The sequence below is a fragment of the Chaetodon auriga genome, chromosome 22 (assembly GCF_051107435.1).
Source record: "Chaetodon auriga isolate fChaAug3 chromosome 22, fChaAug3.hap1, whole genome shotgun sequence".
In the NCBI taxonomy this organism is placed as follows: Eukaryota; Metazoa; Chordata; class Actinopteri; order Chaetodontiformes; family Chaetodontidae; genus Chaetodon; species Chaetodon auriga.
The window spans coordinates 14,371,911-14,395,724 of NC_135095.1; the positions used below are offsets into that span (position 1 = coordinate 14,371,911).

Here is a 23,814-nt window from a genome sequence, read left to right on the forward strand (position 1 = left end):
GAGGCTTCTAGGGGTCAGTAAAATTAGTTTTAGTTTGATTTCTCTTAAAATCCCTAAGAGCATACACTCATTAGTGGATATTCTTAAATTTGCAGAAGAAACTAATTACTACAAACCAACTGACACTTCGGGCCCTGGGGTAGTTGCCTGTTTTGACCCCTTGGTATTTAATCTTTAATTAAAATTTTACATAATAATCTATAGCAACCAAGTTCATAATTTGAGGGGTTATTTATGTCACAGCGGGTCATATAAAAATTAATTAAAGCACATGTTTAGCAGCAAACTTAAGTGGTGTCGTAAGACAGCGTGTTTCATCAGGCAAAAATATACCAATCAAATAATAATGACAGTTTGTGACCACAAATTCAACATCTTTAAGACTGAAAGGTAAGAAGTGTGTTTATCGTAACGAAGGCCTTCCACTGAAAATATCTTTCCTCATAAAGAAGACATAAACTAAATCTGTAATTGGAGCAGATACATTTAATGCAGAGTGGCGTAATGCAGACCTTCAGATGTTCAACATGTTATTTTTGCTTTATCACAGTCTGAGATGATGTGAGCACTGTCAACACATTAGAAAAAAAATCCCTTGACACTTTAAATATGCTGTAAAACAAACAAACAAACAAAAAACAAACACATTTCATTACAACAAATTAAAGGGCCACCTACCCTTGCTTTGAAATGCACATTATTTATTGTCAATGCAGCACCAATATGGATATTGTATTGAAAGGAAGACAAAAACTAAAAGGAAACAATGCATTTCTCATACAGACGTCTCAGCACTGCAGCGCTTCAAATGGAAAAGCTTTGTGTCATGTAAACAACACAGTTTAGAACTACGGTAAAGAAAACGAGGACGCAGACAAGACCAGAAACTCGCCTCACGTCGACCCGCTTCCTTCTTTGACTGGCAGACACACCTCAGTGTACAATTTGGTCTCGGGCGCAGGAGGATGTGTGTCTTACAGACCCGGCGATGACTAAGACCAGTCCGTCGGTTTGGGGAATTTGATTACCTGTCAAGCCTTCAAGGTCAAGGAACGGCGCCATGCAGAGATTTACATAAAGAGCAGAAAGGTCACCTGACCTCTGACCGATCTAAACTCCAGACAGATTAGATCCATGAAAGGCTTTAAGGCCCCTTAAAACACTGAAGTGACGAGAAACAAAAAAAAAAAATCCATCATTTAAACAGGTTAAATGGAAATTCTATTAAGTAAAGAAAGCAAACAAAGAAGCCTGTTAGATAATCAGTCCAGAGTTTTCCTTCTGTTTGTTTTTCACATCAAGAAATCAACATTTAAATCTCACAAAGCACCAAATGGGTTTGGTGTCACAGAATCAATGGAGTCCTTTCAACACCTTTCCTTCATCCATTGACAGACAACCTTTGCTTCAGAGTACATATAGTGATCATTATGAAAATCCATGGACTGATGAGTCTGCATAAAGAAAACTGAAAACCCCCCTCTTTTCTTTAAAACCACACAAATCATCACACAAAAAAAGTGATGAGCTTTTTCCAAAAGGTTCTAAAAGCTGCAAGTGAAAATGTGTAAATTTGTTTTATAAATGCAACTATACTGCAAAAAAAAAAAAATCAAAATAAAATAAAATCCAATCCTTTTCCAAAGCCTTACTTGCAGGAAATAAACAGCGAACAGCTAAAAATTCATACATTCCCAACACATATTCATATTTAAGATGTCAGATGTGCAGCAGATATGAGTCCAGTGGTCGAAATGCAACGCATACATGATATATTCCACAAAAATAAAGTACTAAAGTGCAACAGGGTTCAGCACTGGATACAATCAATCTTAATGATAATGCACTTATAAAAAACATTATTAAATCTATGTTGGGGTTTATACACATTTAGTACTTTTAATCAGTAACTTAGATCTCACACAGTTCCTTCATGTCAGCACCTGTGCGGTGGGTCAAGATAAACGTCAGGACTCAGTAATCATGCGCAGGTCAGGTTGTTGTAATCCTCCTTGTTAATGTTGGATGTTAATTTACAGCTTTCTTTTCATTGGTGTAGTTGCCATTTTCCCCCCAGCAGCCTCCACTGCAGCCCCCACCCTCCAAGCAGAGGGATCTTCTTTTCATCCACGTTTTTTAAGCTTTCCAGGAGGTTCTTGCTCATCTTCACGGGGGCCGGGGGTGTGAACCGCTGCTGCTTGTTGTTGTTGAGATATGTGAGACTGGGCATGACCTTCAGCCCCGCCAACATAATTTCTACATTTTTAGTTACTCATTCATACAAACTCCAGCCTTAAAACTCTCTAAATAGGACCACATTATTGATTTTCCTCCCTCCAGCGGTGGACGTGTCCCTCCCTGCGCCCTCAGTCACTCTAATGCAGAGACAGGGAGCCGTCCCCCATTGAAAAGTTGGGCTTCAAAAACAGTCTGGGTGGTTCTTTTTTATCCCCTGTGCCCCACTGTTGGACCCTGCAGTAACGTACAGGAAGTCATTAAGAGTTTGCAATATCACCTCACTTCCAGGTGGCAGCAGCAGGGCGGACGCCTGCACTCCCCTTGGTGCCCTTTGACCCCAGGGACTGGCCCGAGCGGCTCCGCAGGTCACGCTCGGCATTCTCGCTCTGCGCCTGTTCCTCGTCGTACCTGGTGACACACACACACACAGTGGAGTCATGTAGTGAAGGAATTCCCGCTGCCCTGGACTGTGGAGTATGTAAACAAATCACCCCCCCCCCCCCCCCCGCGCTCTGCACTAATCCCACTCAACCCCCACTATTGTGTTCACACAATTGAGGATCCGGATCGCGTCTGTTCCAGGCCCTGACATCCCTTCGATAGCTCAGTTGGTAGAGCGGAGGACTGTAGTGGCTGTTCCAGGCATCCTTAGGTCGCTGGTTCAAATCCGGCTCGAAGGAGTTTTTTTTTTTTTTAGCTGATTGTAGTGAAACATATTGTCCGATAACACCCACTGTTGGACTGTATGATTTAGCTAGCAGCATGGCTCTAGGGATGACTGTCACTCACTCCATCACTTTGGTCTAGTATCTGGATGCTTTGTGACAGAAGTTCCTACAGACGTTCATGGTCTTCAGAAGATGGACCCCACAGACTTTGGTGATCCCTTGATTTCCTCCTCTAGACATTTGTTTGTTTGATTCCAAAGACCTTTTCCATTAAGGTAACAGGTAGTTGTTGAGCAGCAGTAAACTATCTTGAGTTCAGGTTGTTTAGAAGAGAGTGTAGAGTCTCTTTTCATATATCAATGTACCATCGAAGCACCCGAAGGAGATTCAGAGAGAGCGTGTTTCTGATCACATGACTCTGTGATCAAAAGCTTCTCCTTCGAGCCGGATTTGAACCAGCGACCTAAGGATGCCTGTTGAAACCACTACAGTCCTCCGCTCTACCAACTGAGCTATCGAAGGCAGACAGCGCACTGAACACGTACCAAAGGTCAGATGCCATTATGTTTACGCTCACAAACAGGGAAATAATAAAGATTAAAGAACGATAGAAATGTTATTTGTATACTTCTGTCAAGGATTGAGGCGGAGGAAGAGGAATAACGTAGTGATGTCCCCCCTGTGGTTGCTTTACATAGACTCACTATGTAAACAAATTAAATTAAAGCACACAATACGCTCTGAATCCAGTATGTTATGTTTGACCTGCAGGTAACTGGATGAATTATGGATCTCTCTCTTCTGCTTTAACTCTATCGAACATGACTGACATGTTTTTCATCATCTGCAGTTGATATTCTGTGTCCTGCAGGTGAAAAGATTCTCCTTCGAGCCGGATTTGAACCAGCGACCTAAGGATGCCTGGAACAGCCACTACAGTCCTCCGCTCTACCAACTGAGCTATCGAAGGGCTTGAGGTCTGCTAAAAATAGACAGCAGGTTGAGCCCAGTAATACGAGAAAGCCAACGTTCAGCTTTGATATGTTTCTCCTCTTGGCATTCAGGGGCCGCTGAGTTTGTCTATCTGGCGGATCGTGATGTCACTCACAGGACTTGATAGTTGCCCAGGGCCTCTCGGGGCGGGCTGCGATTCCAGCGGCAGTCTGGGATGTCCCCGTTGGGCGTGACGATGTTGAGAGTGTCGTTGATGAGGTTGTACTTCAGGATGCGGTCGTTGGCTGTGCTGGAGGTCAGCGACGGTGAGGCGTTGACCTGAGCGTGACACAGACAAAGACTGCGACGTTTCCATTTGAAGAGACAGGAAGGGCTTAATAATGCACTTTAGGATCCAAACAGGCATGAGCACATTGTTTAATTTCCTCCTGTGTCCATATAGAAGCGCTTATCAGGCAGGAAATTCTGCTGCTAATGTGCTATAACAGCTGTGCTAACACACATGCATTCAAAGAGGAAAACTTGCCTGAAAACATGCCTGAGTGCCCCAAGAGAGCCGTTATCAACACACACTTCATATCTTGAATAGATGGCATGAACAAAGGGAGTCTAGCTTCTCTGCTTTTGTTATGCCCAGTTTGCTCTTTATACCTGTTAAAAGCCTTCTGTTTGCAGGAATAATGAACAAAAGAAAGAGTTCCTGACGAGATTTGTGGCACACGTTTCTTCAGTCCCTCACTGAGGACCGTTTATGTCCTACAACCAGCTTCATGTCGCCCAAAATAGATGAGCTTGGTGCCCGTTAACAGAAATAGTTCAGACCTAGCCTGGAAACCCAGCTACTCATTGTGCAGCTGTCAAAATGAGTCCAGTAAAATATGACAAGCCACATAACGAGCGCAACATCCAGATCGCAAAAACACACGATAAATTGATGACAGAGGCATCCTATTTTAAGTTTTAACATTAGCCAGCAAATAGCCTGCACCCGCCTGGACGACATAGTGCACACTCAGTTTAAAAACAATGTTTTCAGCAGTGTTTTTTTCAGCTGGAATAAAGTGGCGAATAGGTTAAAGACACACCTTCAGCGCACATTTGGTTACAGAGAGGCGTTCATCCAGACATACACACACAAAGATCGACCTCAGGGGCATTTAAAGTTGCTTAACACTCAGGGAAAAGGAACGTGGAGTCACTGTGTAAGCATGTCAAGTATCTTTGGGCTTGGCGAAATATGCAGCGGATGTCTTCAGGATTGAGGTGCAGAAAAACATGTTGCGTTAACACAGCCGAGGTTAATTTTTAACGAATGTGACTCGTAGGAGTGCACGCATGCAATAACTCTCCCAGCGTTCAATGACTCACCTCGATAAGCCACGGCTTGAGCTTGTCATCAATAATGATGTCATACCCGTAACACTCGAAACAGTGCTTGTCGTTGTTCATCACAGGCTGCAGAGAGAAAAGACTGAATTAGGAAGAGGAACTGGCCCATATTGTGGGCGACTGTGATATATCGGGAAGTCTCATGCAAGAGAAATTGATTGGGCAGGGAAAGGTGTTGGCAAATGATCAGAGTTAAATATATTCCAGTGGACAGAACTATTAGGACACAGAGCAGCCTGCGAGAGAGGGGAAGTGAGTCAGATCACTTCGTAGAAAAAGGGAAGTGGGCATTAAGTCGAGAGCACCGTTGTGCTAAAAACGAAAAGGCATCACCCACACCGGGGTGGCTCAACAGCTGCTGAGATCAGGGTTGGACTAACGCTAAAAAGAGCATCTCAACAGGAACAAAGGGAGAACACAGTCAGTGCAGGCCTCAACGTGTGTGCTGTGTGGCTGCAGCAGCACCTATGTGAAAGGTCCCTGAGCAGTTGTAGAAAATGAAATATTGTTCCGTCTGCTCCACTAACGTCACAACTGTACTCGCACTGTCAGGTTAAAAGTTTCATCCGAGCAGCTTCTAAAATATGATGTTAGAGTACGCGTTCGATCGCTCCTGTGTGTTTTTACCACCCATGTGTTGACCCTGATGCAGTCTGAACTGTTACATCTGTACGCACATCAGCAAGCTCCTCACTTAAAAGCTTCTCCTTCGAGCCGGATTTGAACCAGCGACCTAAGGATGCCTGGGGTAACCACTACAGTCCTCCGCTCTACCAACTGAGCTATCGAAGGATGATGACTCCCGCCAGAAGGTGACTGTCTAGTTCCTGGATTTACAGCTGCTGTAAGCTAAGAATTGACATCACAGCAGGACCTCTGTTGAAAAAAAAAAAGCCACTTCACACGTAGTCAAGTCAGTGCCTAATATACAGTATGTTGGCCAGTTAACTAGTCCCAGTTAACTGGTTACAGCATATTGTAGAAGTGTGCTGATTGTTTTAATCTACTGGCTGCTGAACTCTGTGAACTGCGGGTTTAAACACTTAAAAGCTTCTCCTTCGAGCCGGATTTGAACCAGCGACCTAAGGATGCCTGTTATAACCACTACAGTCCTCCGCTCTACCAACTGAGCTATCGAAGGGTGATGACACACCATGAGTAGAATACGACCATCACAGGAACTGTGGCTAGAGAAGAGAAACAAAGACAAAAGAAAAATCTATAAAACACCGAGATAATGACTCTACCTGCTTTGGACAATCATACCCACTTCAGTTACTAGTTAACTAATCACAGTAGTGTGATTAGCAGATAAAATTCGCTCCTTTGAGCCGGATTTGAACCAGCGACCTAAGGATACCTGATGGAACCACTACAGTCCTCCGCTCTACCAACTGAGCTGTCGAAGGGCTCAAAGCCTGCCCAAAATAAACACCATGCTAGGCCCAGCAACAGGAGAAAGCAATCAAAAGGGACATAATTCAAACTTCCTAAAAGTCTTGTAACTGTGTGCTGTCACTTCACATGTGTTCACATTTCAGGTCATTTTGGAGTAAAAAAAAGACTTCACGTCCACTTACAGCCACGGCCTTCAGGGACTGCACCACGATCCAGTGGATCTGGTCAAACAGTCGGCTGGTCACCTCCTTCCCTCTGGTGCTCTCTAGGTACAAACGGAGGTTACTGACCGTCCACTTGCCTCCATGGACGTGGTTGTAGTCATCCTGCGTTGAAGGTACACAGTCTAACTAGATACTGACACTTTGGCTTTTGTTTCTGGCGCAAAAAGATGCACAGATGAGCTTAGAGATGAAGATTATTACTTGAAATTCCTCAGTCTTTGGAACTAGTGAGCAGAAGTTATGTCAGTGTAGCTGATTAAAAACCCTCTGTTCTAAGAAGGACCTCTACGAGCCACACTGAACAGGACGCACACTTACCCCATGTTTTTGGATGGCCACATTGGTGAGGTGAACAAACATGTTGTCCAGTTCACTGGTGCTGGGAGTGTACTTGACTGTGCAGAACCGACAGAAGCCGAGCTTGTACCTGAAGATCAAACCACGGAGAGATGCATCGTTACTGATGAATTTTCACAATTAATCAATTGATTGTTTTGTCTATAAAACGTCAGAAAATAGTAGAAACAAGCCCACAATTCCCCACAGGCCAGGGTGATGTCTTCAGATTATCTGTTTTCATTCAACAGTCTGAAGATATTCAGTTTATATTCTTATATTATGAAGAAAAGCACCAACGTGTCAATTATCAAAATGAGTTCCAATCAGTTTTCCATGCATCAGTATGCTCACATGTAGCATTTGAGAGGCCGGTACGTGGTCACCAGGACGTAGAGACGCAGGTCGAACTTCTTCCCTCCGATCAGCAGAGGGTTGTCGATGTACAACGAGATGACGTAGGCCTCTTTGCCGCTAGACGCTGCTACAAACCTGGAGGAAAAACCAAATAAGACGTCTTCACTGACTGAGCGGAGGACAGGATGAGGACAGATGCTCTTTGGCGCAAGACCATTAGGAATCTCTGCTCGGGCTCGCTGGCTGTGTGTTATGCTGGTGTCTTCGGTAACTCACGTGGACGTGCGGCTGTCTCTGGACCACTTCTTGATCTGGGACAGCTTGTTGATGAGGAAGATGCCTTTGCCCTGAGCCTTCCCGCAGGGCTTCATGATCCAGGTGCTGGACGGGTTCTTGCGGAACTCCTCCACAAAGAGATTATAATCGGCGGGGAGCATGAACGTCACGGGGACAAAATCTGCACGAAATACATTGAGAACAGTTAAACGTGTTCAGAGCAGGATGCCTCCTCATGTTTTAGGGGGGTAAAAAAGGGGGAGTGTGCATTTCAGCTCAAACTGATACCTAAATAAATGTATTTCCCGTTCTCGTCCTTCTCCGCCAGCGGACTGCCCTCTTTCTCCAGCTCCTTGCGGTAGCGTTTGATGTTCTTGATCATCAGGTCCTTCCTGGTCAGCTCGTAGTGGTTGGGGAAGTGGTTAACCATCTGGTCATCTGATAGGCGGTAGCCCGTGTCCACGCTGAACACATTTCTGATGGTCTGGATGCTCATCCTGCACGTGGGTACAAACCAACCTGCATTATCGTGCATTAGAGCCGTGATACAAGCTTGGTGATAAAATTACTGCTCATTAATGGACATGAAAGGGATGAACATGCGCTCTGTTTGCAGCTACTGAGTACAGAGTATATTGGGTGCTTGTACTTTACAAGAATATTATTTTATGCTGCTCCACATAACTTCAGAGGCATATTTCGCACTTTTGACTGCACTACAGTTGATTGACAGATGTTCTAACTTGTTTTCAGGAGCGTATTTTGCATAAAAACATTTGATAGGATTATAAAATACACAGCATTTTACAGTGCTGCAGGTCTTTGATTTTTCTTCTTCTCTGCCTTTTTAATTATCTCACGACCCCAGAGATTTATCCTGTGACCATTTGGCAACACCTGAAACAATGGACTGATTTTGAATGCAGCATCTTTACTAAATGAATGGAGTACTTTTACACTGTGGTGTTGTCAGCACAGAATATGAGTTTCTATGCATCCACCTGGTGCTTGCGGAGCATGGGTGCGGGTTCACTGTAGATGGAAAACCTACCAGTAGAAATTCCAGTCCTCGTTTTCTGAGACTGGAATCCATTCCCTCTTCTCAAAGTTGTTGATGAGCACCGATTTCTCAATATCTGTCACCCACTTCACCTTACCGGCCATGGTGCCTCCCACTAGGGTGGAGCACAAAACATCAAGTAAACATATAGAAAAGCACATGAGCACACATACAGGACTCGCTATAGTACAATGCAAAGAAAAAGAGGGGGACAATGCATGCAGCTACCACGCGCCACAGCCGTCACCTACCTGCAAATCAATGTCAGGAAAGAGCCAGTCATCAGCATGAGCTAGCCGGGCAGGCTCAGTTAGCAGGCTGCTGAATCCTCCCTGAAGTGCTGCAGAGGCTGGGCGGACATCACCCAGTCAGTGATGCAATCTCACTAAACTGTCGGTGTCTGGACTCACATCCGAAAGAGGCGGCACGGCGGTTTGTTAGCATCGCTTGTAGCCCCAGCTAACGCCAAAACACTGCTTCCATGTTAGCGGTTTCACTGCTAACAAGCTAAATTTATTGATTGAGGCGTCGTGAAGCTGGACACAGTGGCGAAACGCCCACCGCGGTCAAACTACTCTTCACAATAAAAGTCTCAGTTATTGAAGCGTAATAACATAAATACATGATAACCTCATCGCGCGACTTAATTACAATTTAGGGACATTTGTTAAACATGAAATATCTTAAAAATATTAAACGACGTCGTTATGGGCTTGGTCCTTCCGGGAGAATAACCTAGCAACGGAGGACGCAGTGATGTCATTGCAGGGTGTCGTTACCAAAGCCTACCAGCAGGTGTCAGCATTGGATTGTCTATGGAACTTATACTGATTTAACTACATTACATTCACACATGAATTTTCCATGAATTTCAAGAAGTTATCAGTTGAAAAAGATAAAATTTGTTGAAATAGAGAAAAGACACGTTGGATAGGTTTGCCACAGAAAAGAACGCCACATATACACTTTACATATCGACCTCAAAGTGTTATAACTCTGTCACATTTCTAGATTTTCTATGAAAACCAATCGATCAACCAATTAGCGCAAAAGATATCGCATTTTGATGGCTATCCATGCAATCAATCCAACAATGTTTCTCAGGTGTAGTAAAGGTGTTATTGGGTCAACGATGTAAAAATGCTTTAATAATAATTTATATTACATTCTGTTGATATATTACAAATCTTCCAGTTACACCAAATTATTTTAGTTTACTGTATAGTACAAGGGTGTCGAATTAATAGTCTGTAATTAGTGTGAGACAATAAAAAAAAAATACAAGTACTCAGAAGAAAAAAAGACTCTTCCGCTTTCTTATTACAAACTAAACAGGATGTCGCCCCCTGGTGGTCCCTCCTGACAGCAGCAGGTCAAGGCGTGGCCAATCATATTTGTGGAAGTTACCTGAGAGCGACGAGATTAAAGGACGCTGCTGTAAGTACAGCAAAACGACGATATTTCTTATTATTATCATTATTATTCCCAAAACATTTTAATAACAATGTCTTTCTGTTTCTTACAGGGCGGCGTCTACTTTAATCTACACAAAAGGTAGTTTTCACTTTCTTCTTCTTTTTATTGTGCACGCACCTGTGTTTCTGTCTGGACGGAAGCATCTATATTACCTTAATATCTAACATGATTCGGTTCATGATGGTCAGTGTGGAGATGTAGTTTTAAATGAATTAATGTGTGCGGGTTTAATGTATAATCCAATGTGTGATCTTCAAAACGACCTTTGTTTGCTTTGCTTGAGGATGACTTCATCTCTTTGTTATGGCAATATGGAAAAAGGCTCGACGCTATTACACGATTAATACTCCAAACTGTCCTCTGGGTATTATTTCGGAGCTCAGGCTATGATTATATCATCAAAGTTCCCACATTTAGGTTTATATTTTGATTGCAAACTGGCATAAACAGTTTAAAGATAAATCCTTATGATTACACACACGGAAACTAAAACTTTAAGGTGGATTAATTCAGGATTTGCAAACAAGCAACTATTGAAAGCCTGTAAGCAGATTCTCTGGGGTCGGTGGTGTTTTATTTCTTCTTGGTGAGGACATTGCCGTTTGGTTGATTTGAGTTATGGAAATAGAGCATTTGCATTAAAGCACGTGAGTGCAGGTGCAACAGGAACTGGTCTGAGGACAGGTGCATGTAGGAGGGAACAAACCTGTTTGTGAGGAGAAAACAGGAAATACTGAGTAAAAAAGAAGAGCAGATGCACAGTTTCTTGCACAAACTAGACCTAAATATGCAAAGCGGAGCTTAGACGCCCTTTTCTTGCAGAATACTGTAGTAATTGAGCTACATCCATTGGACTTAATCCAGCGGGTGATGTCACCTCTTCAAACCTGGGAGAGCCTGTTTTATCAGCCTGGATTCTCCCCGGTAACACAGCCGCCGCCTATCCTGGTCACATGACCCAGTGTTTACATAGCCCGTTTATGAACGTTGGGAGCGAAGCAAAGTTACTGTACAAACACCTACGATCCATGGAGCCATTATGTGTCCTGCATGGCTAATGAGGCTCCAGGCTCTGTCTCTCACATGTGCTCATATGAACCATTTGCCTCGTACCTGTTCTCCTCTCAGAAAACAAGATGGTGGAACAAACAAGACAGCCGAGTCGTGTCGTCTCCCTCCAGGCTGGACCTGGTGAGGTGGACACAGGCACCCTGATTGAGGTGAACCTCAGGTACAGTGCAGGCCCGTCCACATGCCCATCATAACAACACCAGCTCAGCTCAGTACAGACTGAGCGCACCTCAGGCAGCAGACCATGTGGCTTTTGTTTGGAGGATCAATTGTGTGTAGGATTATGTTTCTTTACACCTTATGAATATGAAAAAGAGTCCCGTCTGTCACAGGATCAACGACAGGGCTGCACGGGCCTTTGGGCGTCAGTTGGCTGGAATTGGAGACCAGCTGGATCGGGAATGGGCCAGCAGACAGCCCAGCTGGCTCCCAACTCCTCTCCACATGCTGAGACCCGCTCAGGCACTGACCTGGACCATCTATCGGTAGAAAATCTGAAAAAACAAACACCTGTTTTTACAGCTTCTGTGCCACTGGCTGATAAGACATTGTGACCCGGTGTTGTTCTCTTGCAGGGATATCCACAGTCAGTTATGGGGCTTCCAGGGCCTGTCTGCAGCAGTGAAGGCCTGGATAGCGAGCACTGCGCTCGGGCAGGGGACCCTCAGGGCTGATGGCTCAGCAGCCTGGGTAACACTCGTTCTCCATCGCGTTATATCTATCTCAAATGACAATTCACTCAAGAAAACAAAAGTGGATGCAGAGTGTCGGCTTAAATACAGCTGCTGCGAGCAGATTTTATCAGTTATAGCCAGCTGGTGGAAGGTAATGCTAACACTAGATCACAGCTGTAGGTACCAGTTAGCCTGACGTGCTAACATTTGCAGCTTTCACTGGAGAAGATCAACACACAACTGAATTAAATCCTCAAGCTTTTGCTCTTGTATTTTTGGTTTTCAGACAACCACAAGGTGTTTGTTCTAGTTTGACAGCACCGAGCAGAGTGTGAGAGGGGAAATGAGTAAAACTGACTGGAAGAGGTCATCACTATGTGGAAAACATGCATCTATTTGCACAGAATATTTATTTTTTTTGCTCAAATAAAATCATTCCTTGTATGACGATTTATCTATTTATTATCATGACAAAGAGTCTAATTTGACTTTCATTTCACAGGTGTCCAATTTGAAAGCAGTAACCTGCACTGGCTGGACCAGAGGAGCGCTGGTTACTGTGGCACTGGTGGCCGCAGTGACCATTTTCGGTGCACTGTGGGTGGAATGGAAAGCCTAGAGGGCCATAAGCAGGTCTTTTCGGCCAAAAAATACTTGCAAATGAATGACAATTACTTCTGATTTGTTTCTGCTGTTTACTCTGACTTCTCTTTTTATACTATTTTCATGAGCGGTATTGAATTTGACACTAAATGACCGGAAACAGGAGTAAAAACTGTAAAATGGATGTGGAAATAGTTTAAATCAGTTTACAGTGTTGGCCAGGATATTGTAGCCGGGACATGTTGGTTCACAGTTGTATTAATGTCTTAAAGCCCGTTTCCTGTGTGTGGACTGTTGCTGGCTTGCAGTCTTTTGTATCCAGATTACTTTCTTGCTGGTTTAAGAGTCCAAAAATGTTTTTTACAAATGATAAGTCGCCTGGTTTTAATATAAAATGAAGGGAGCTGGACTTTCTGTGCTTTTTTACGTGTTGCAAATAAACTTTAAAATGATGACATTTTGTAGTTTCATTACTTAAAAAACATATTTAATTACATAATTATACACAAACAAGGCCATAAGAAGCAGCCACGGGCTCTTGCAGCGTTGACAGGTTTCACCAGTCGTGTAAAAAGTGGATTTTTGACCTCCTGCTTGAGTCCACGCTGCGTCATCAGTCTTCATGCGTGGTGACTTCCACGTGTTCATAATGCTCGAAGGCCTTCCTGTTACACTTCTGAAGCGTGGCTCCGAGCTGCTTGCCCGGGCCGACCTCGTAGGTGTGAGGGAACTGCCTCCCCTGCGCCCTCTCGTAGATCTCGTGCAGACATTGTTCCCACTTCACGGGCGACACCAGCTGCTTCACCAGCTGCCTGCGCACGTGGGTCTCGCTCATGTAGCGTTTTCCATCCACGTTGGAGTAAACTCTGATCTCGGGACGACGGACCTGAGTGGGAGAGACATCTGGGTGAGATGACGAGTTGTAAATCAGTCAAGGTTTTCCCAAACAGGTGGAATCACTGGGCATTATTGTACAGCCGTTACTGGCACAGTAAGCATTAACATCATAATGATACGTTGAAGTGGGGTGGGGCTGGGCATCGAGGTGGTGCCACGTGAGTTCAAACTGACCTCCACCTGTCTGAGCACCTCTCTGAGGGGTTCAGTAGCCGACTCCATCAGCTCAGTGTGAAACGCTCCGCTGACTGGGAGTGGTTTGGTCCTCATGAACTGGAGACTTCTCGAGTTTTGCTGGAGGAAATCAAGAGCCTGTAAACACAGTCATGATGAGACGGATCGTAAGAGGAGTCCTGAGCAGCTCTGATGGCATTTATATAAAACAACAAGAAGCATGTGAAGGATTCCTTAGAATCAGAATTTCCGAGGATTCGTACCTCTTGGTGTCCTGCGATGACCCTGCCATCAGGGAACAGATAATTGGCCACAGAGCAGACCGGGTCCTTGATGCCGAGGCTCATGCAGTACTCTTTAGCCTGCACACAGGCATGTTTATAATGGGCCTGCCGTCTACCGATGACTGACAGCATCCCACTGGGAACCAGCTCTGATGCTTTCTGCATGGCCTCTGCACGCACCTTCACCGCATACAGCGCTGCAAGACCAACCAGTAAAAATGAAACACTGACTAACAATGGTTTTTGACTTTGTCATGCACGCTCATGTTTACCTTCTGCATAATTCATGGAACCAGAAAAAACCAGGGCAGCAAATTCTCCCACGCTGAAACCTGCAGCGGCAACACACGTCTCAATGGCCTGTGGACAGAGGAGTGAAAACATGAGCACACACACTTGTTCCAGTATGAGGTCGTCCTCCTAAACTAGGTAACAAACTTCCTCTGAGGTTACTGAAGTGCTGCGTTCAAGTGCAAGTTTGAGGCGCTTTGCTTGAGTACAGGGCTGCAACTAATGAGTGTTTTCATTATCAATTAATCTGTCGATTGTTTTCTTGATTACTTGATTAGTTGTTTGGTCTCTAAATCAATCATTTTTAGATTAATCGACTCATCTGACAGCTACCTCGGGGTTTTCGTGGCTGAGCCTCTCCACCGCAGCCAGGGAGGTGACGAACACCGCCGGCTGACAGTGGACCGTCTTCATCAGCTCCTCCTCGGGTCCGTCCAGGCACAGAGACAGCAGGTCGTACCCGAGGATCTTCTGGGCCACCCTAAACATTTCTTTAACGTTGGGGTACTTCAAAAGTCCTCTACCCATGCCCACAAACTGGCTGCCCTGGCCGGGAAAGAGGAGTATGGAGCAGCCGTGGGGGTCTTTCTTTGGTCTCCGCTGCTTCACCTCGGGCGGCTCGCTGTACGGGAGTGGAGCGGGGGTTTCGGGCGGAGGGTGGCGGGTTCCATCCGGGGAGTCGGGCTGGGTGCTGGACAGCCTCCTGCCCAGACAGACCAGCGACCTGACCTTCCCTCTGGAGGCTGCTGTCAAGCTGAGAGCCGCGGCGGCCAACATGGCGCACTCGTCGCCTAATGATGTCTCGACGGGTTAAGAGAGACCCATTATTTGTAATTCAACTCTAAAATAAACTGTAGTTAATTAAAAAAAAAAGTTATGGAAAAGTTTATCTTTGTACCTAACGGGAAGCGTTTCTACAGTCCGCAACACACTTTCCAGGGAGCCGCCATATTTATCGAAATAACCAGGAATTAGCTTGTTTTTCTTCCGGTTCAATTTTCGGTTCTTTCCTGCTGCAGCGCCACCCTCAGGTCACAACATGCCATGAGTTTATTGGTTAAGCAGTTAATACCATGCAAGTCCTGCATTGAAAATGTGACTTTAGGCAAAGGAAAATGTGTTTAAAGTACTAAAAATGAAAGTGCTCAATGCAAAATCGGCTCCTGTGACAGTTTTGCAAACCTCAAAATTATAGAACAAAACATTGTATTTATAAGCATGTTGTATATTTTGTATGTAAAATTTGTTAGGCTGTCCAGGGAAATGACAAATATTACATTTAATTATTCACCAATAAACTTTATTGTACAAAACTGTAAATCTGTTGATCTTCGTCAAATGTGTTTTCATTTAATCCTGCGTCACATTGCACTCATCTTCCTCACTCTCCATCTTAGTGCGCATTTCAACATATAAATATAATACAACCTTTTTTTATACTGTATATTACTTTTCCCTTTTCGTCCCACTCTGAGTTTTAAACAAATGCAGAATTTCTTTTATCGTTTCTGAACTTGCAGTTTTGAAAACTTGGTCCCGTAACTGTGAACATCACATTTGTCCATTGGGTTTATCCTGTGATTCGTCCGATCCATCTGACAGGTTGGCGGCCTCCATTTGCTCCTCCAGTTCCTTCTGGCCTTCTGGTATCTGGCTGTTCTGACTGGCTCTTATCTTGTATTTGTTGATGAACTCGTTACTGGCCAGCGCTCCTTCCTTTTTGGGACACATTCGTTTTGTTGATAGGCGTTGTTCCAAACGTTCTACAAAAGCATTGACAACAAAAGTTGATCTTTGTGATGTTCACTGATGTATCTGACTTTGAGGTTGCATACAGATGCATACTTGATATTTCTGTAGGCTGCGTATTTGCCCTTAAAGCAAATTAAGTCAAAGTTGTTGTGTTGCCCTTTGAAATCAGACCCAAATAGCCCAGATTAAGAGTGCACTGCACCTGCAGGAGTGACGGGTGTCATCAGGCGGTTCAGCTGGACGTTCCAGTGCCGGACGTGTTGACTGGCATTCCTCAGCTTCTCTTGTACCTCCTACAATAAGAAAATCAAACAAGAAGTTTCTCATGAGAGCTTTTTTTTAATACTATTAAACACGCTGCACACTGAGCCAATGCAAACACACGGCCTCTTTCTTACCTCCAGGCGCTGATGGCTCCTCTGGCGAGAAGCCTGCAGATCCTGGAGCTCCTGAGAGGCTGAGTGAAGAGCTGAAGGGGTGTCCTCGTCTGTGCTGCCGTCTGAGGCCTCCTGTATGGGGCTGAGGTTCTGCAAGGCCCTCTGCTGCTCCTGGAGGAGTTGGAACTGCTGCTTCTTCTCTTCTTCCACCTGTAGCAACCTGGAGGGGAGAAGAGAGAGAGGAAGCGCTAACTTAACTCAAGTAAATCCAAAAGTCTGCATAGTTTGGTTTGGTTTAGAGTACAGGTTTCAAATTGTTAGGCACCCAGGAAGTGGGGAGGCGAGGGCCTGAAAATAACAAAAAGATAGTTATTATAGTTTGGCCACTGATTTGGCCCACTTGAATGTGCTTGGCCACCATGGTGTCTGTGGTCAGTGGTTGAAGCAGCAGTGGCTCAGAGGCAATTAAGGTCGGAGCACTCCTTCTTCCCTGAGTCATCCTAACTCAGCTATATCCGAACACACAGACATGACACCCATATTTTTAGATTCACTGCGCCTTAGACTTTCAGGGGATGTCACTGCATCTGATGTCCATCACAAATAAGCGTCCATAAATTCATTTAGAATTTAGAATATATATATATATATCTATAACTAGAAAATCTGCATAAGAATCAAAACATTTTTAAGTTTTCTTCAGTTTCAAAGTAATCCAGTGATAGTGTGATGGCTACATTGCAAACAGAAACTGTTAATAGCTAATTCAGCATAATTTTTTTAATGGTGCCAATTTGCCAAAATGTTAAAAAAAACAAAAAACAAAACATAGTAGAGCTGCAATGATTAGTCGATTTGTTGATTGAAAGAAAATTAATTCCAACTATTTTGATAATTGATTAATTGTTTTGGTCATTTTTCAGTCAAAAATGTCAAACATTTGCTGGTTCCAGCATCTTAAATTACAGATTTGCTGCTTTTCTATGTTATTTATGATAATAAATGAAGAGATCTTTGGGTTTTGGACTGTTGGTTGGACAAAAGAAGCAATTTGAAAGCATCAGTTTGGGCCCTGAGAAATTGCAATGAGCATTTTTCACAATTTCTGACATCAACTAAATGATAATGATGGTCTTAGCTCATTGCTAACTAACATTATACTTCCTATTTATATCCGTCAAAGCATTATGGGAACTGTTGTCTCAAAGTTTGCATCACCACCCAAACAGAAATAAGAAAAAGAAGGGGGATACAATGAGCGTGTGTGTTTGTTACCTCTCCAGCTCCTGCCTGGCCCTCTCCTCCTCCAGCCGAGCCTGGATCTCCATATTGAGAGCAGCCTCCAGTTTCTCCTGCGTCACCTCCAGCTCCTGGATCCTCTTCTTCTGTTGCTCGGCCTCCCTCGCCTTCTCCTGCATCTCTGCCTGCATGCTGTCTCTCAACTAGGAGAACGCACACACACACACACACACACACACACACACACACACACACACACACACACACACACAGAAATTGGGTGGAAAGAACCGACCTATTCCTGAATCACCTTTTCCAGGAATGTCATTATAGTCTCTCCACCACTAAAAATCACTAAAGGTTAAGCCTGAATTTTATAATGTCAATATTTTCATGCTGTATTCAGAGGTCAAAGTCAATGGGATGGACTCTAAATCTCATTTCAGCGAACTGTAAATGAAGGTTGTCATGTGGAAAACTTCCTCTTACTGTCTCGGCCTCTTTCAGCTGTCTCTCCAGCTCCATCTGCACCTCCCTCTGTTTCCTCCTCTCTCTCTCCTCTGCCTCCCTTCGCTTGGTTTCTAATTCACGTGCATGCTGCAAGACACAGATGAAGCAAGTTTGTAAAACTGACTTTACATTACGATTGACAGTCCCTGTGCTGATTCCATCCGCTCTGACCTGTATGATGCTCTCTATCTCCATGTCCTGTCTGTCTTTCTCTTTCTCCATCTCTTGGATGTTGGAGTCGTCTGATTGGCTGCTCCGGCTGCTGCAGCTGCTCCGGGCGCTCCGGCTGCGCTCCCGTTGGCTGTGTTCTCGCTGCACCCGTCTCTTCACTTTGAGTTCGTGGTGAAGGGAGGACTTGCCCTCCCTCTGGAGACGGAGGGCTGTCTGAATAGCTGGGGAGGTGCAAACACACACACACACACACACACACACACACACACACACACACACACACACACACACACAGATCTTAAGGTAATGTTTGTTTTGCCTGGAATAAGACAAACTGAAGGTGCTGTTGGTGTTTCTATATTTTGATTACTGAATAAAACAGCATTGGTTTTTCACTTCTTGACCAATAATCCATAAACTAATGGAAACTGCCAATAAAGCAATAAAGTAGGTTTTGCCAGTGTCTGATCCATGTGTAAGATGCTGAGCAAGCACTAATTTATAAATTTTTAATAACAGTGAACTGAATATAATATCAAATAACTTCATTTTGTTGTCATTAATAATAAATTATATCTCGTTTGTTCGACCTGCACAGAAAACAAAGTGTCAGAGAGTGTTACATAAACTTAAATTACCTTCCTGGAAACTTATCCTAACCATGACCTAAACCTAACCTTACCCTAACCTTAGCCCAAGTCTTCACCATAAAGTTGGATGATTTACATTACAGTGACTTTTTTGTCCCCATAAGCAAGGTGCGTCCCCAAAAATCAAACAGATTTACATCCGCACAACGTGAGTAATACAGATCTACACACACATGCATGTTTTCATCACTATGGGTTGGTGTGCAGTCAGTTTAAAGTCGCCACCAGGATATAAAAACACACACACAGAGTGCAACAGGTGGATTCACCTGAAAACACAGCAGATACAAGGCGGCCAAGGCAAACTTAAGACAAAGAGCACCAAACAAACACTGCACATTAAATGAGTTCTACCCAGAAAACAACAGTTCAAGAGTCAAAACACATTTTCAAAGGAGCACAATCTTGCCTGCTGTTATTGAAAAGTTATTTAACACGATCAGCAGCTCCTCAGTTCTAAGAAAACAAATACATCCATAAAACAAGTCCCCGTTACTTAACTAAGAGTACCTGAACAGAAAAAAAGTGAGGGACCCGAAGGTCGCTTGGACCCCGACTTCCAGCCCCCGTTGAGCGTAAATGCATTTCCCAAAATGTCAAACTCTACCTTTAAAATGTCTCATCTGAATCCAGTGAACTGGATTAGAAATCACCGCTGACCACACGCAATAAATCAGTGGAGTCAAAATGTAATTTCTGACTCCATAATAATAATAATACTGTGCTAATTCTTATACACACCAACACACCTTGAGTCCACTCCACCTTCTGCCTCTGGTCAGACGCGCTCATCTCGAAGGTTTTATTGTGGGTTTTCACACACAGCATGCAGCGCCTCCCCTCCCTGTCTGGAATAGGCTGAAACAGAAAGAAGAGGCAGTCACACTCAGAAAATATAACACATTTCAGATTGATGGTTAGAGCATGGAATCAAAATACCAGGATTATAGGATTTATGTGCTGTAAAAGACTGTGTTTTAACACATCCAAAGTACAGCATTTGCCTGTAAAGCATATAATTAAACATGCAGTGTTTATATTACATTTCCTCACCCACCTCTATGACGCAGTTCTTATCCAGCTGGATCTCCCCTCTCTTGTCTTTTAAGTCCTCGCTGACGTAGTAACACATGGAGGAGGGCTTCAGCACGAACCACCGCTCGGTCCAGTTCCTACGTACGTGCCCTTTTTTCCACATGTAACCCTGAAAACAAGGGGCAGAAATGAAGGAGAGAGACAGACAAAGATGGCAAAGAGGGGAGGCGACAGAACAGAAACTCACCCTCTTGAGGACGTTGTGATACATCTCCAGAAAGACCTCATCCAAAGCCAGACTGAAGGCCTCGGCGCTGGTGACTCTCAGCAGCTGGCCTGCGCCCATGTGCTCCAGAAAGCTCCACACAGACATGCCCTCCTCCCGCCCTGTGGCGTCCTGAGATGTTAAGTCCTCCAAGGGCTTCCCATCCCACTCCTGGCTCATGGCCGTGGATATTTTCTTGAGGAGATACTCCACCTAAAAGCACGCAAATATTAGAAAAGCGTACATGTTCGCAGAAAAGATCACAAAACCAAAAACTGACTGTGAAAACAATACTGGAGCTGGATCATGGCTGCTAATATTGGCCGATGACACATTGTATCAGTGTATTTCTGCAACATATAGCTTTACAGAGGAAAGCTACTGTGCCGATAGAACAGAAGTGGTTTATTTTCGTCTCTCTTGACAGGAAACCAAAAGCATTATGGAGGAAGTGCAGGAAGGAAGAGACTCATTAACTTACTTACTTGCACTTGCTTTTTTCTGCTGTGAAAAATGTAAAATGGCCTCAATTTGTTGGGACACATGCCGGGTTTATACGGAGCATAATCTTTCTAGCAATTAGTGAAAGTGCCTCATGTGACTGCCTCAAAAACCTTGGTGTTGAGTTACTGTAGTTATTTGCCCATTGAATGTTAAGGGAGGAATTTTTGGATGTATTGGATATTTAATATCAAAATATGACCCTTTTCTCTTGCTGTACAATGTGAAAACGTTTCTATTTTATGCTCTGAGAAATAAAAATCAGATAGCATTAGCATGGATTTAAGTCTTCTGAGCCAACCCAAAACCAACCAGGTCTCAATCAAATTAAAAAATTAAAAAAGTCGCTCCAAATGTTTCCTGTTTCGTACATTAAATTCCTCTCTCATGAACAACTTTTACCTCCTCTGGTATCATCACCAGCGGGTAGCGGTCTTCAGACAGGAGGTTGAATAAACAGAAGAGCTTGAAACAGTCTCTTTCAGATAGCAGCGCCCCCTGTGGAACCCCCTTGAAGTTCTTCTTCCTGGTCATCATCCAGCACAGGTCGTCGAACTTCTCCTTGTCAAACATCCCCTCTTTGACCTGAAAAGACAGAAAAAGACTCATAATGACGAAACTTAAAATGTCACGTGATGGAAATAGTTTTAGGAAATGACACAAAAGTAATTCCTTGCTTTGTCTGTGGCACATCTTTTCATGTCCACTGAAGTTAAAAATCATTAAAAATGTGTAAGAAATATCTACTTTTATTTTGAATTCTTTTTTTTAAAAAGCTAAATACTTTCCTAAAACAGCAGGGCACAATAGTTTTTAGCAAATGTTACTCAAACTGCAGCAAAAACTGTATTTGTCGGGGACTATTTTCAGCAGCGGATTAATACACATTTGGTGCCTTCGTGAGTGTTTATGGCTGCAGGGCAGCCTGGTGTCTAAACAGATAATGAATGAAAATACAGTAACACACAGTTATAATAATAGAACATAAGTCAACTATATCTTCATATGTGAACATATAATTGTTGACAATCTCTAAATATGAATATATGTATACTGCAAATAAATGCTAAATAAGAGGACTTTAAGTGCTATCGATAATATACTTTCTGAATTTACAGAGCACATTTCAGATGATCAAGAACACTAAAGTAAAATACGTTTGAAGTACTAGAGGCTGTAAAATCAAGCATCAGAAGCAGTTTTAAAATAGTGAGTTTTGAGTAATTTCTTGAATCTTATAGTTTACTGGAAATGAAAATAGTATTCATTGGTGGCCGTGTACTGTAGTTATGGCATTGAGAGGACATAGGCATATTCAAGAACAATCACAGGAGCTAGAAAGCAATGATTATCGTACAAGAAGTACATCACGACAGAAATAGATATATAACATTTCTGTATTCAAATAACTGCCACTGAGGAGGTGATTCCAACACTACCTTATCCAGTATGTATTTGTTGAGGTAAGGCATGTAGCCATGATTAGACACTGGCCCATCGTCATCGTCCTGGAAGTGCTCCTCCAGAGCCACAGGGTCATGTGGGATGTTCAGCACGGTGTACAGGTTGTGGGACAGCACCTGAAGAAGAAACACAGACATATAGAGGTTTATATTTATCTATGCAGAGGGCGTCATACCACTTTAAACGTATACAGGTCAGCACATAGCCTCAAGGTTTCCCCTGTGTACTCCATATTTCTTCATACATCCACAAACACACAAGCACAAACAGCCAGGCCTCAGTCACCGAGCAAGTCAGGACAGCTTTCTACTGTTTCCCTGGATTCTTCTTTCCTCTGGAGGCCCCGTCAGGCATGTAGGAACTGGATGGAAAGCAACATCACAGAAAGAGTAACACCAAGAGAAGAGACTGAGAGTTAGTTTCTCTCGGTTGTTCTCAGTCTTGTCTTTTTTAATTGAAACCCTGACAGTGGAGGTGTTATGTCACTGTCTGTGTTTCTCGGCCACAGGGAAAGGCTGGACTTTGATCTTGAAGCTGAAACTGGGCTCACACCTCCCTCACCTCCTATCTGAGTAGATTACGTGTGTTTGCAGAAGTCTTAAAGCTTTTTATAAATCTTTGGAGTGGTGTTTGATTCAATAGGGGGGTTGTGTGTTAACTGCTGCTCAGATTGCAACGTTGATTCATCGAATACAACATAGAAAAGCAGAAATAAAAAATATTTCATAACATATGAAGGCAGCTTTAGATTCTGGTGCGTTTTCATTTGATTTCAGCCATAAAAAAAAGCAATTTAAAGGGCAAAGCAGCGCTCTTAAAGTCTGTTTGCGCGCTGACCAGCGGACGCCCCTCGGTCTCAGTTTCCTGATCTGGAAGTGACTATATACGCTCCCCGCTTACCTTTAGCTGCGATTTGGACACCTTCCCGCACTTCTCGACGTCCAGCGACGTGAAAGCGTACCAGATGGACTTGAGGAGTTCGGATTTTAAGTCCATTTTGGAGACCTCGTTGTGCGCAAAACAACTACATTTCCAAGCGCAGCGCGGCGGCTTTTACGCAGCGTCGGGCGAACGGTGGCGGTGGTGAGGAACGCCAGATAAAATGTGGGGCAGAGTACAGGCTGCAGAGCAAACTGCAACGGACCAAAAGCAGTCAGATGTAGGGCAGATTTAAAGAGGCGGAGAGTAGAGACAAAGGCCTACATTTCCTCCACAACACATTTAAAAAATTTGTTTTGACATGTCAAACACTAACGCAAGTCTGCTTTACATTCTTCCCAATTATGTTTTGGATAATTTTCTTGCCATCCGCTCTTAACGACGAGCATCTGAACGAAATGGTTTAACTTACAGGCCAGATTTAGGCACACGTAGGCTAAGTTAACAAGACAGACAGTGCAGGATGGATTTCTGAATTCCTCAAGTGCTGCCAGCCAAAACCCAAACAGGAGGGATCGGTGTTATTAGATTCGAGAGGCTG

The 23,814-nt window shown here is 43.7% G+C and overlaps 4 protein-coding genes and 6 non-coding genes across 12 annotated transcripts; 2 read left to right on the top strand and 8 right to left on the bottom strand.

Moving 5' to 3' along the window:
• Positions 1–467: 467 nt before the first annotated feature.
• On the bottom strand, positions 468–9,632 carry ttll1 (tubulin tyrosine ligase-like family, member 1). The gene is made up of 10 exons (XM_076722695.1): positions 9,152–9,632; positions 8,892–9,015; positions 8,129–8,337; positions 7,841–8,021; positions 7,562–7,699; positions 7,190–7,298; positions 6,830–6,973; positions 5,229–5,315; positions 4,015–4,178; positions 468–2,646 (listed from the first exon to the last, which is right to left on the bottom strand). The coding sequence occupies exons 2-10, from the start codon at positions 9,002–9,004 to the stop codon at positions 2,517–2,519; spliced, it is 1,275 nt and encodes a 424-aa protein (XP_076578810.1). The 5' UTR covers positions 9,005–9,015; positions 9,152–9,632; the 3' UTR covers positions 468–2,516.
• trnay-gua (transfer RNA tyrosine (anticodon GUA)) lies at positions 2,832–2,918 on the top strand. The gene is given in 2 exon segments: positions 2,832–2,868; positions 2,883–2,918. It is a non-coding gene; the product is annotated as a tRNA-Tyr (tRNA).
• On the bottom strand, positions 3,342–3,428 carry trnay-gua (transfer RNA tyrosine (anticodon GUA)). The gene is given in 2 exon segments: positions 3,342–3,377; positions 3,392–3,428. It is a non-coding gene; the product is annotated as a tRNA-Tyr (tRNA).
• trnay-gua (transfer RNA tyrosine (anticodon GUA)) lies at positions 3,790–3,876 on the bottom strand. Its single transcript is given in 2 exon segments — positions 3,790–3,825; positions 3,840–3,876. It is a non-coding gene; the product is annotated as a tRNA-Tyr (tRNA).
• On the bottom strand, positions 5,955–6,041 carry trnay-gua (transfer RNA tyrosine (anticodon GUA)). Its single transcript is given in 2 exon segments — positions 5,955–5,990; positions 6,005–6,041. It is a non-coding gene; the product is annotated as a tRNA-Tyr (tRNA).
• Positions 6,304–6,390, bottom strand: trnay-gua (transfer RNA tyrosine (anticodon GUA)). The gene is given in 2 exon segments: positions 6,304–6,339; positions 6,354–6,390. It is a non-coding gene; the product is annotated as a tRNA-Tyr (tRNA).
• On the bottom strand, positions 6,572–6,658 carry trnay-gua (transfer RNA tyrosine (anticodon GUA)). Its single transcript is given in 2 exon segments — positions 6,572–6,607; positions 6,622–6,658. It is a non-coding gene; the product is annotated as a tRNA-Tyr (tRNA).
• A 1,199-nt stretch (positions 9,633–10,831) lies between the features above and the next one.
• bik (BCL2 interacting killer) lies at positions 10,832–12,740 on the top strand. Its single transcript, XM_076722854.1, has 4 exons — positions 10,832–11,607; positions 11,780–11,932; positions 12,023–12,137; positions 12,624–12,740. The coding sequence occupies exons 1-4, from the start codon at positions 11,513–11,515 to the stop codon at positions 12,738–12,740; spliced, it is 480 nt and encodes a 159-aa protein (XP_076578969.1). The 5' UTR covers positions 10,832–11,512.
• On the bottom strand, positions 12,565–15,326 carry mcat (malonyl CoA:ACP acyltransferase (mitochondrial)). Of its 2 annotated transcripts, none has more exons than XM_076722735.1 (5): positions 14,704–15,326; positions 14,352–14,439; positions 14,059–14,276; positions 13,796–13,933; positions 12,565–13,610 (listed from the first exon to the last, which is right to left on the bottom strand). In XM_076722735.1, exons 1-5 carry the CDS (start codon positions 15,145–15,147, stop codon positions 13,338–13,340), a joined length of 1,161 nt encoding a protein of 386 aa, XP_076578850.1. In that variant the 5' UTR covers positions 15,148–15,326; the 3' UTR covers positions 12,565–13,337. The 2 variants fall into 2 exon arrangements, with proteins under 2 accessions (XP_076578850.1, XP_076578851.1); XM_076722736.1 differs by having other exon boundaries at positions 13,413–13,627; positions 14,704–15,318.
• A 373-nt stretch (positions 15,327–15,699) lies between these two features.
• On the bottom strand, positions 15,700–23,713 carry def6c (DEF6 guanine nucleotide exchange factor c). Of its 2 annotated transcripts, none has more exons than XM_076722732.1 (12): positions 23,235–23,713; positions 22,310–22,450; positions 21,273–21,455; positions 20,352–20,582; positions 20,127–20,273; positions 19,819–19,927; positions 18,420–18,640; positions 18,228–18,335; positions 17,775–17,941; positions 16,521–16,719; positions 16,325–16,415; positions 15,700–16,133 (listed from the first exon to the last, which is right to left on the bottom strand). In XM_076722732.1, exons 1-12 carry the CDS (start codon positions 23,328–23,330, stop codon positions 15,922–15,924), a joined length of 1,905 nt encoding a protein of 634 aa, XP_076578847.1. In that variant the 5' UTR covers positions 23,331–23,713; the 3' UTR covers positions 15,700–15,921. The 2 variants fall into 2 exon arrangements, with proteins under 2 accessions (XP_076578847.1, XP_076578848.1); XM_076722733.1 differs by lacking the exon at positions 23,235–23,713 and adding an exon at positions 22,620–22,674.
• Between the last annotated feature and the right edge of the window lie 101 nt (positions 23,714–23,814).

Bases quoted from the DNA above. Each gene is read 5' to 3' on its own strand.
- ttll1 (XM_076722695.1), bottom strand. From the start codon at position 9,004: ATGGCCGGTAAGGTGAAGTGGGTGACAGATATTGAGAAATCGGTGCTC. The intron at 7,700-7,840 runs GTGAGTTACCGA...TTTTTCCTCCAG, and splicing joins AGAGACAGCCGCACGTCCAC to GTTTGTAGCAGCGTCTAGCG. The intron at 2,647-4,014 runs GTGAGTGACATC...GTGTGTCACCAG, and splicing joins CTGGGCAACTATCAAGTCCT to GTACGACGAGGAACAGGCGC.
- bik (XM_076722854.1), top strand. From the start codon at position 11,513: ATGGTGGAACAAACAAGACAGCCGAGTCGTGTCGTCTCCCTCCAGGCT. The intron at 11,933-12,022 runs GTAGAAAATCTG...GTTCTCTTGCAG, and splicing joins CTGACCTGGACCATCTATCG to GGATATCCACAGTCAGTTAT. The intron at 12,138-12,623 runs GTAACACTCGTT...TTCATTTCACAG, and splicing joins CTGATGGCTCAGCAGCCTGG to GTGTCCAATTTGAAAGCAGT.
- mcat (XM_076722735.1), bottom strand. From the start codon at position 15,147: ATGTTGGCCGCCGCGGCTCTCAGCTTGACAGCAGCCTCCAGAGGGAAG. The intron at 13,934-14,058 runs GTACGAATCCTC...CTGTGTTTACAG, and splicing joins TCATCGCAGGACACCAAGAG to GCTCTTGATTTCCTCCAGCA. The intron at 13,611-13,795 runs GTCAGTTTGAAC...TCTCCCACTCAG, and splicing joins AGGTGCTCAGACAGGTGGAG to GTCCGTCGTCCCGAGATCAG.
- def6c (XM_076722732.1), bottom strand. From the start codon at position 23,330: ATGGACTTAAAATCCGAACTCCTCAAGTCCATCTGGTACGCTTTCACG. The intron at 16,416-16,520 runs GTAAGAAAGAGG...TTCTTATTGTAG, and splicing joins GGAGCCATCAGCGCCTGGAG to GAGGTACAAGAGAAGCTGAG. The intron at 16,134-16,324 runs GTGCAGTGCACT...ATGCTTTTGTAG, and splicing joins GACACCCGTCACTCCTGCAG to AACGTTTGGAACAACGCCTA.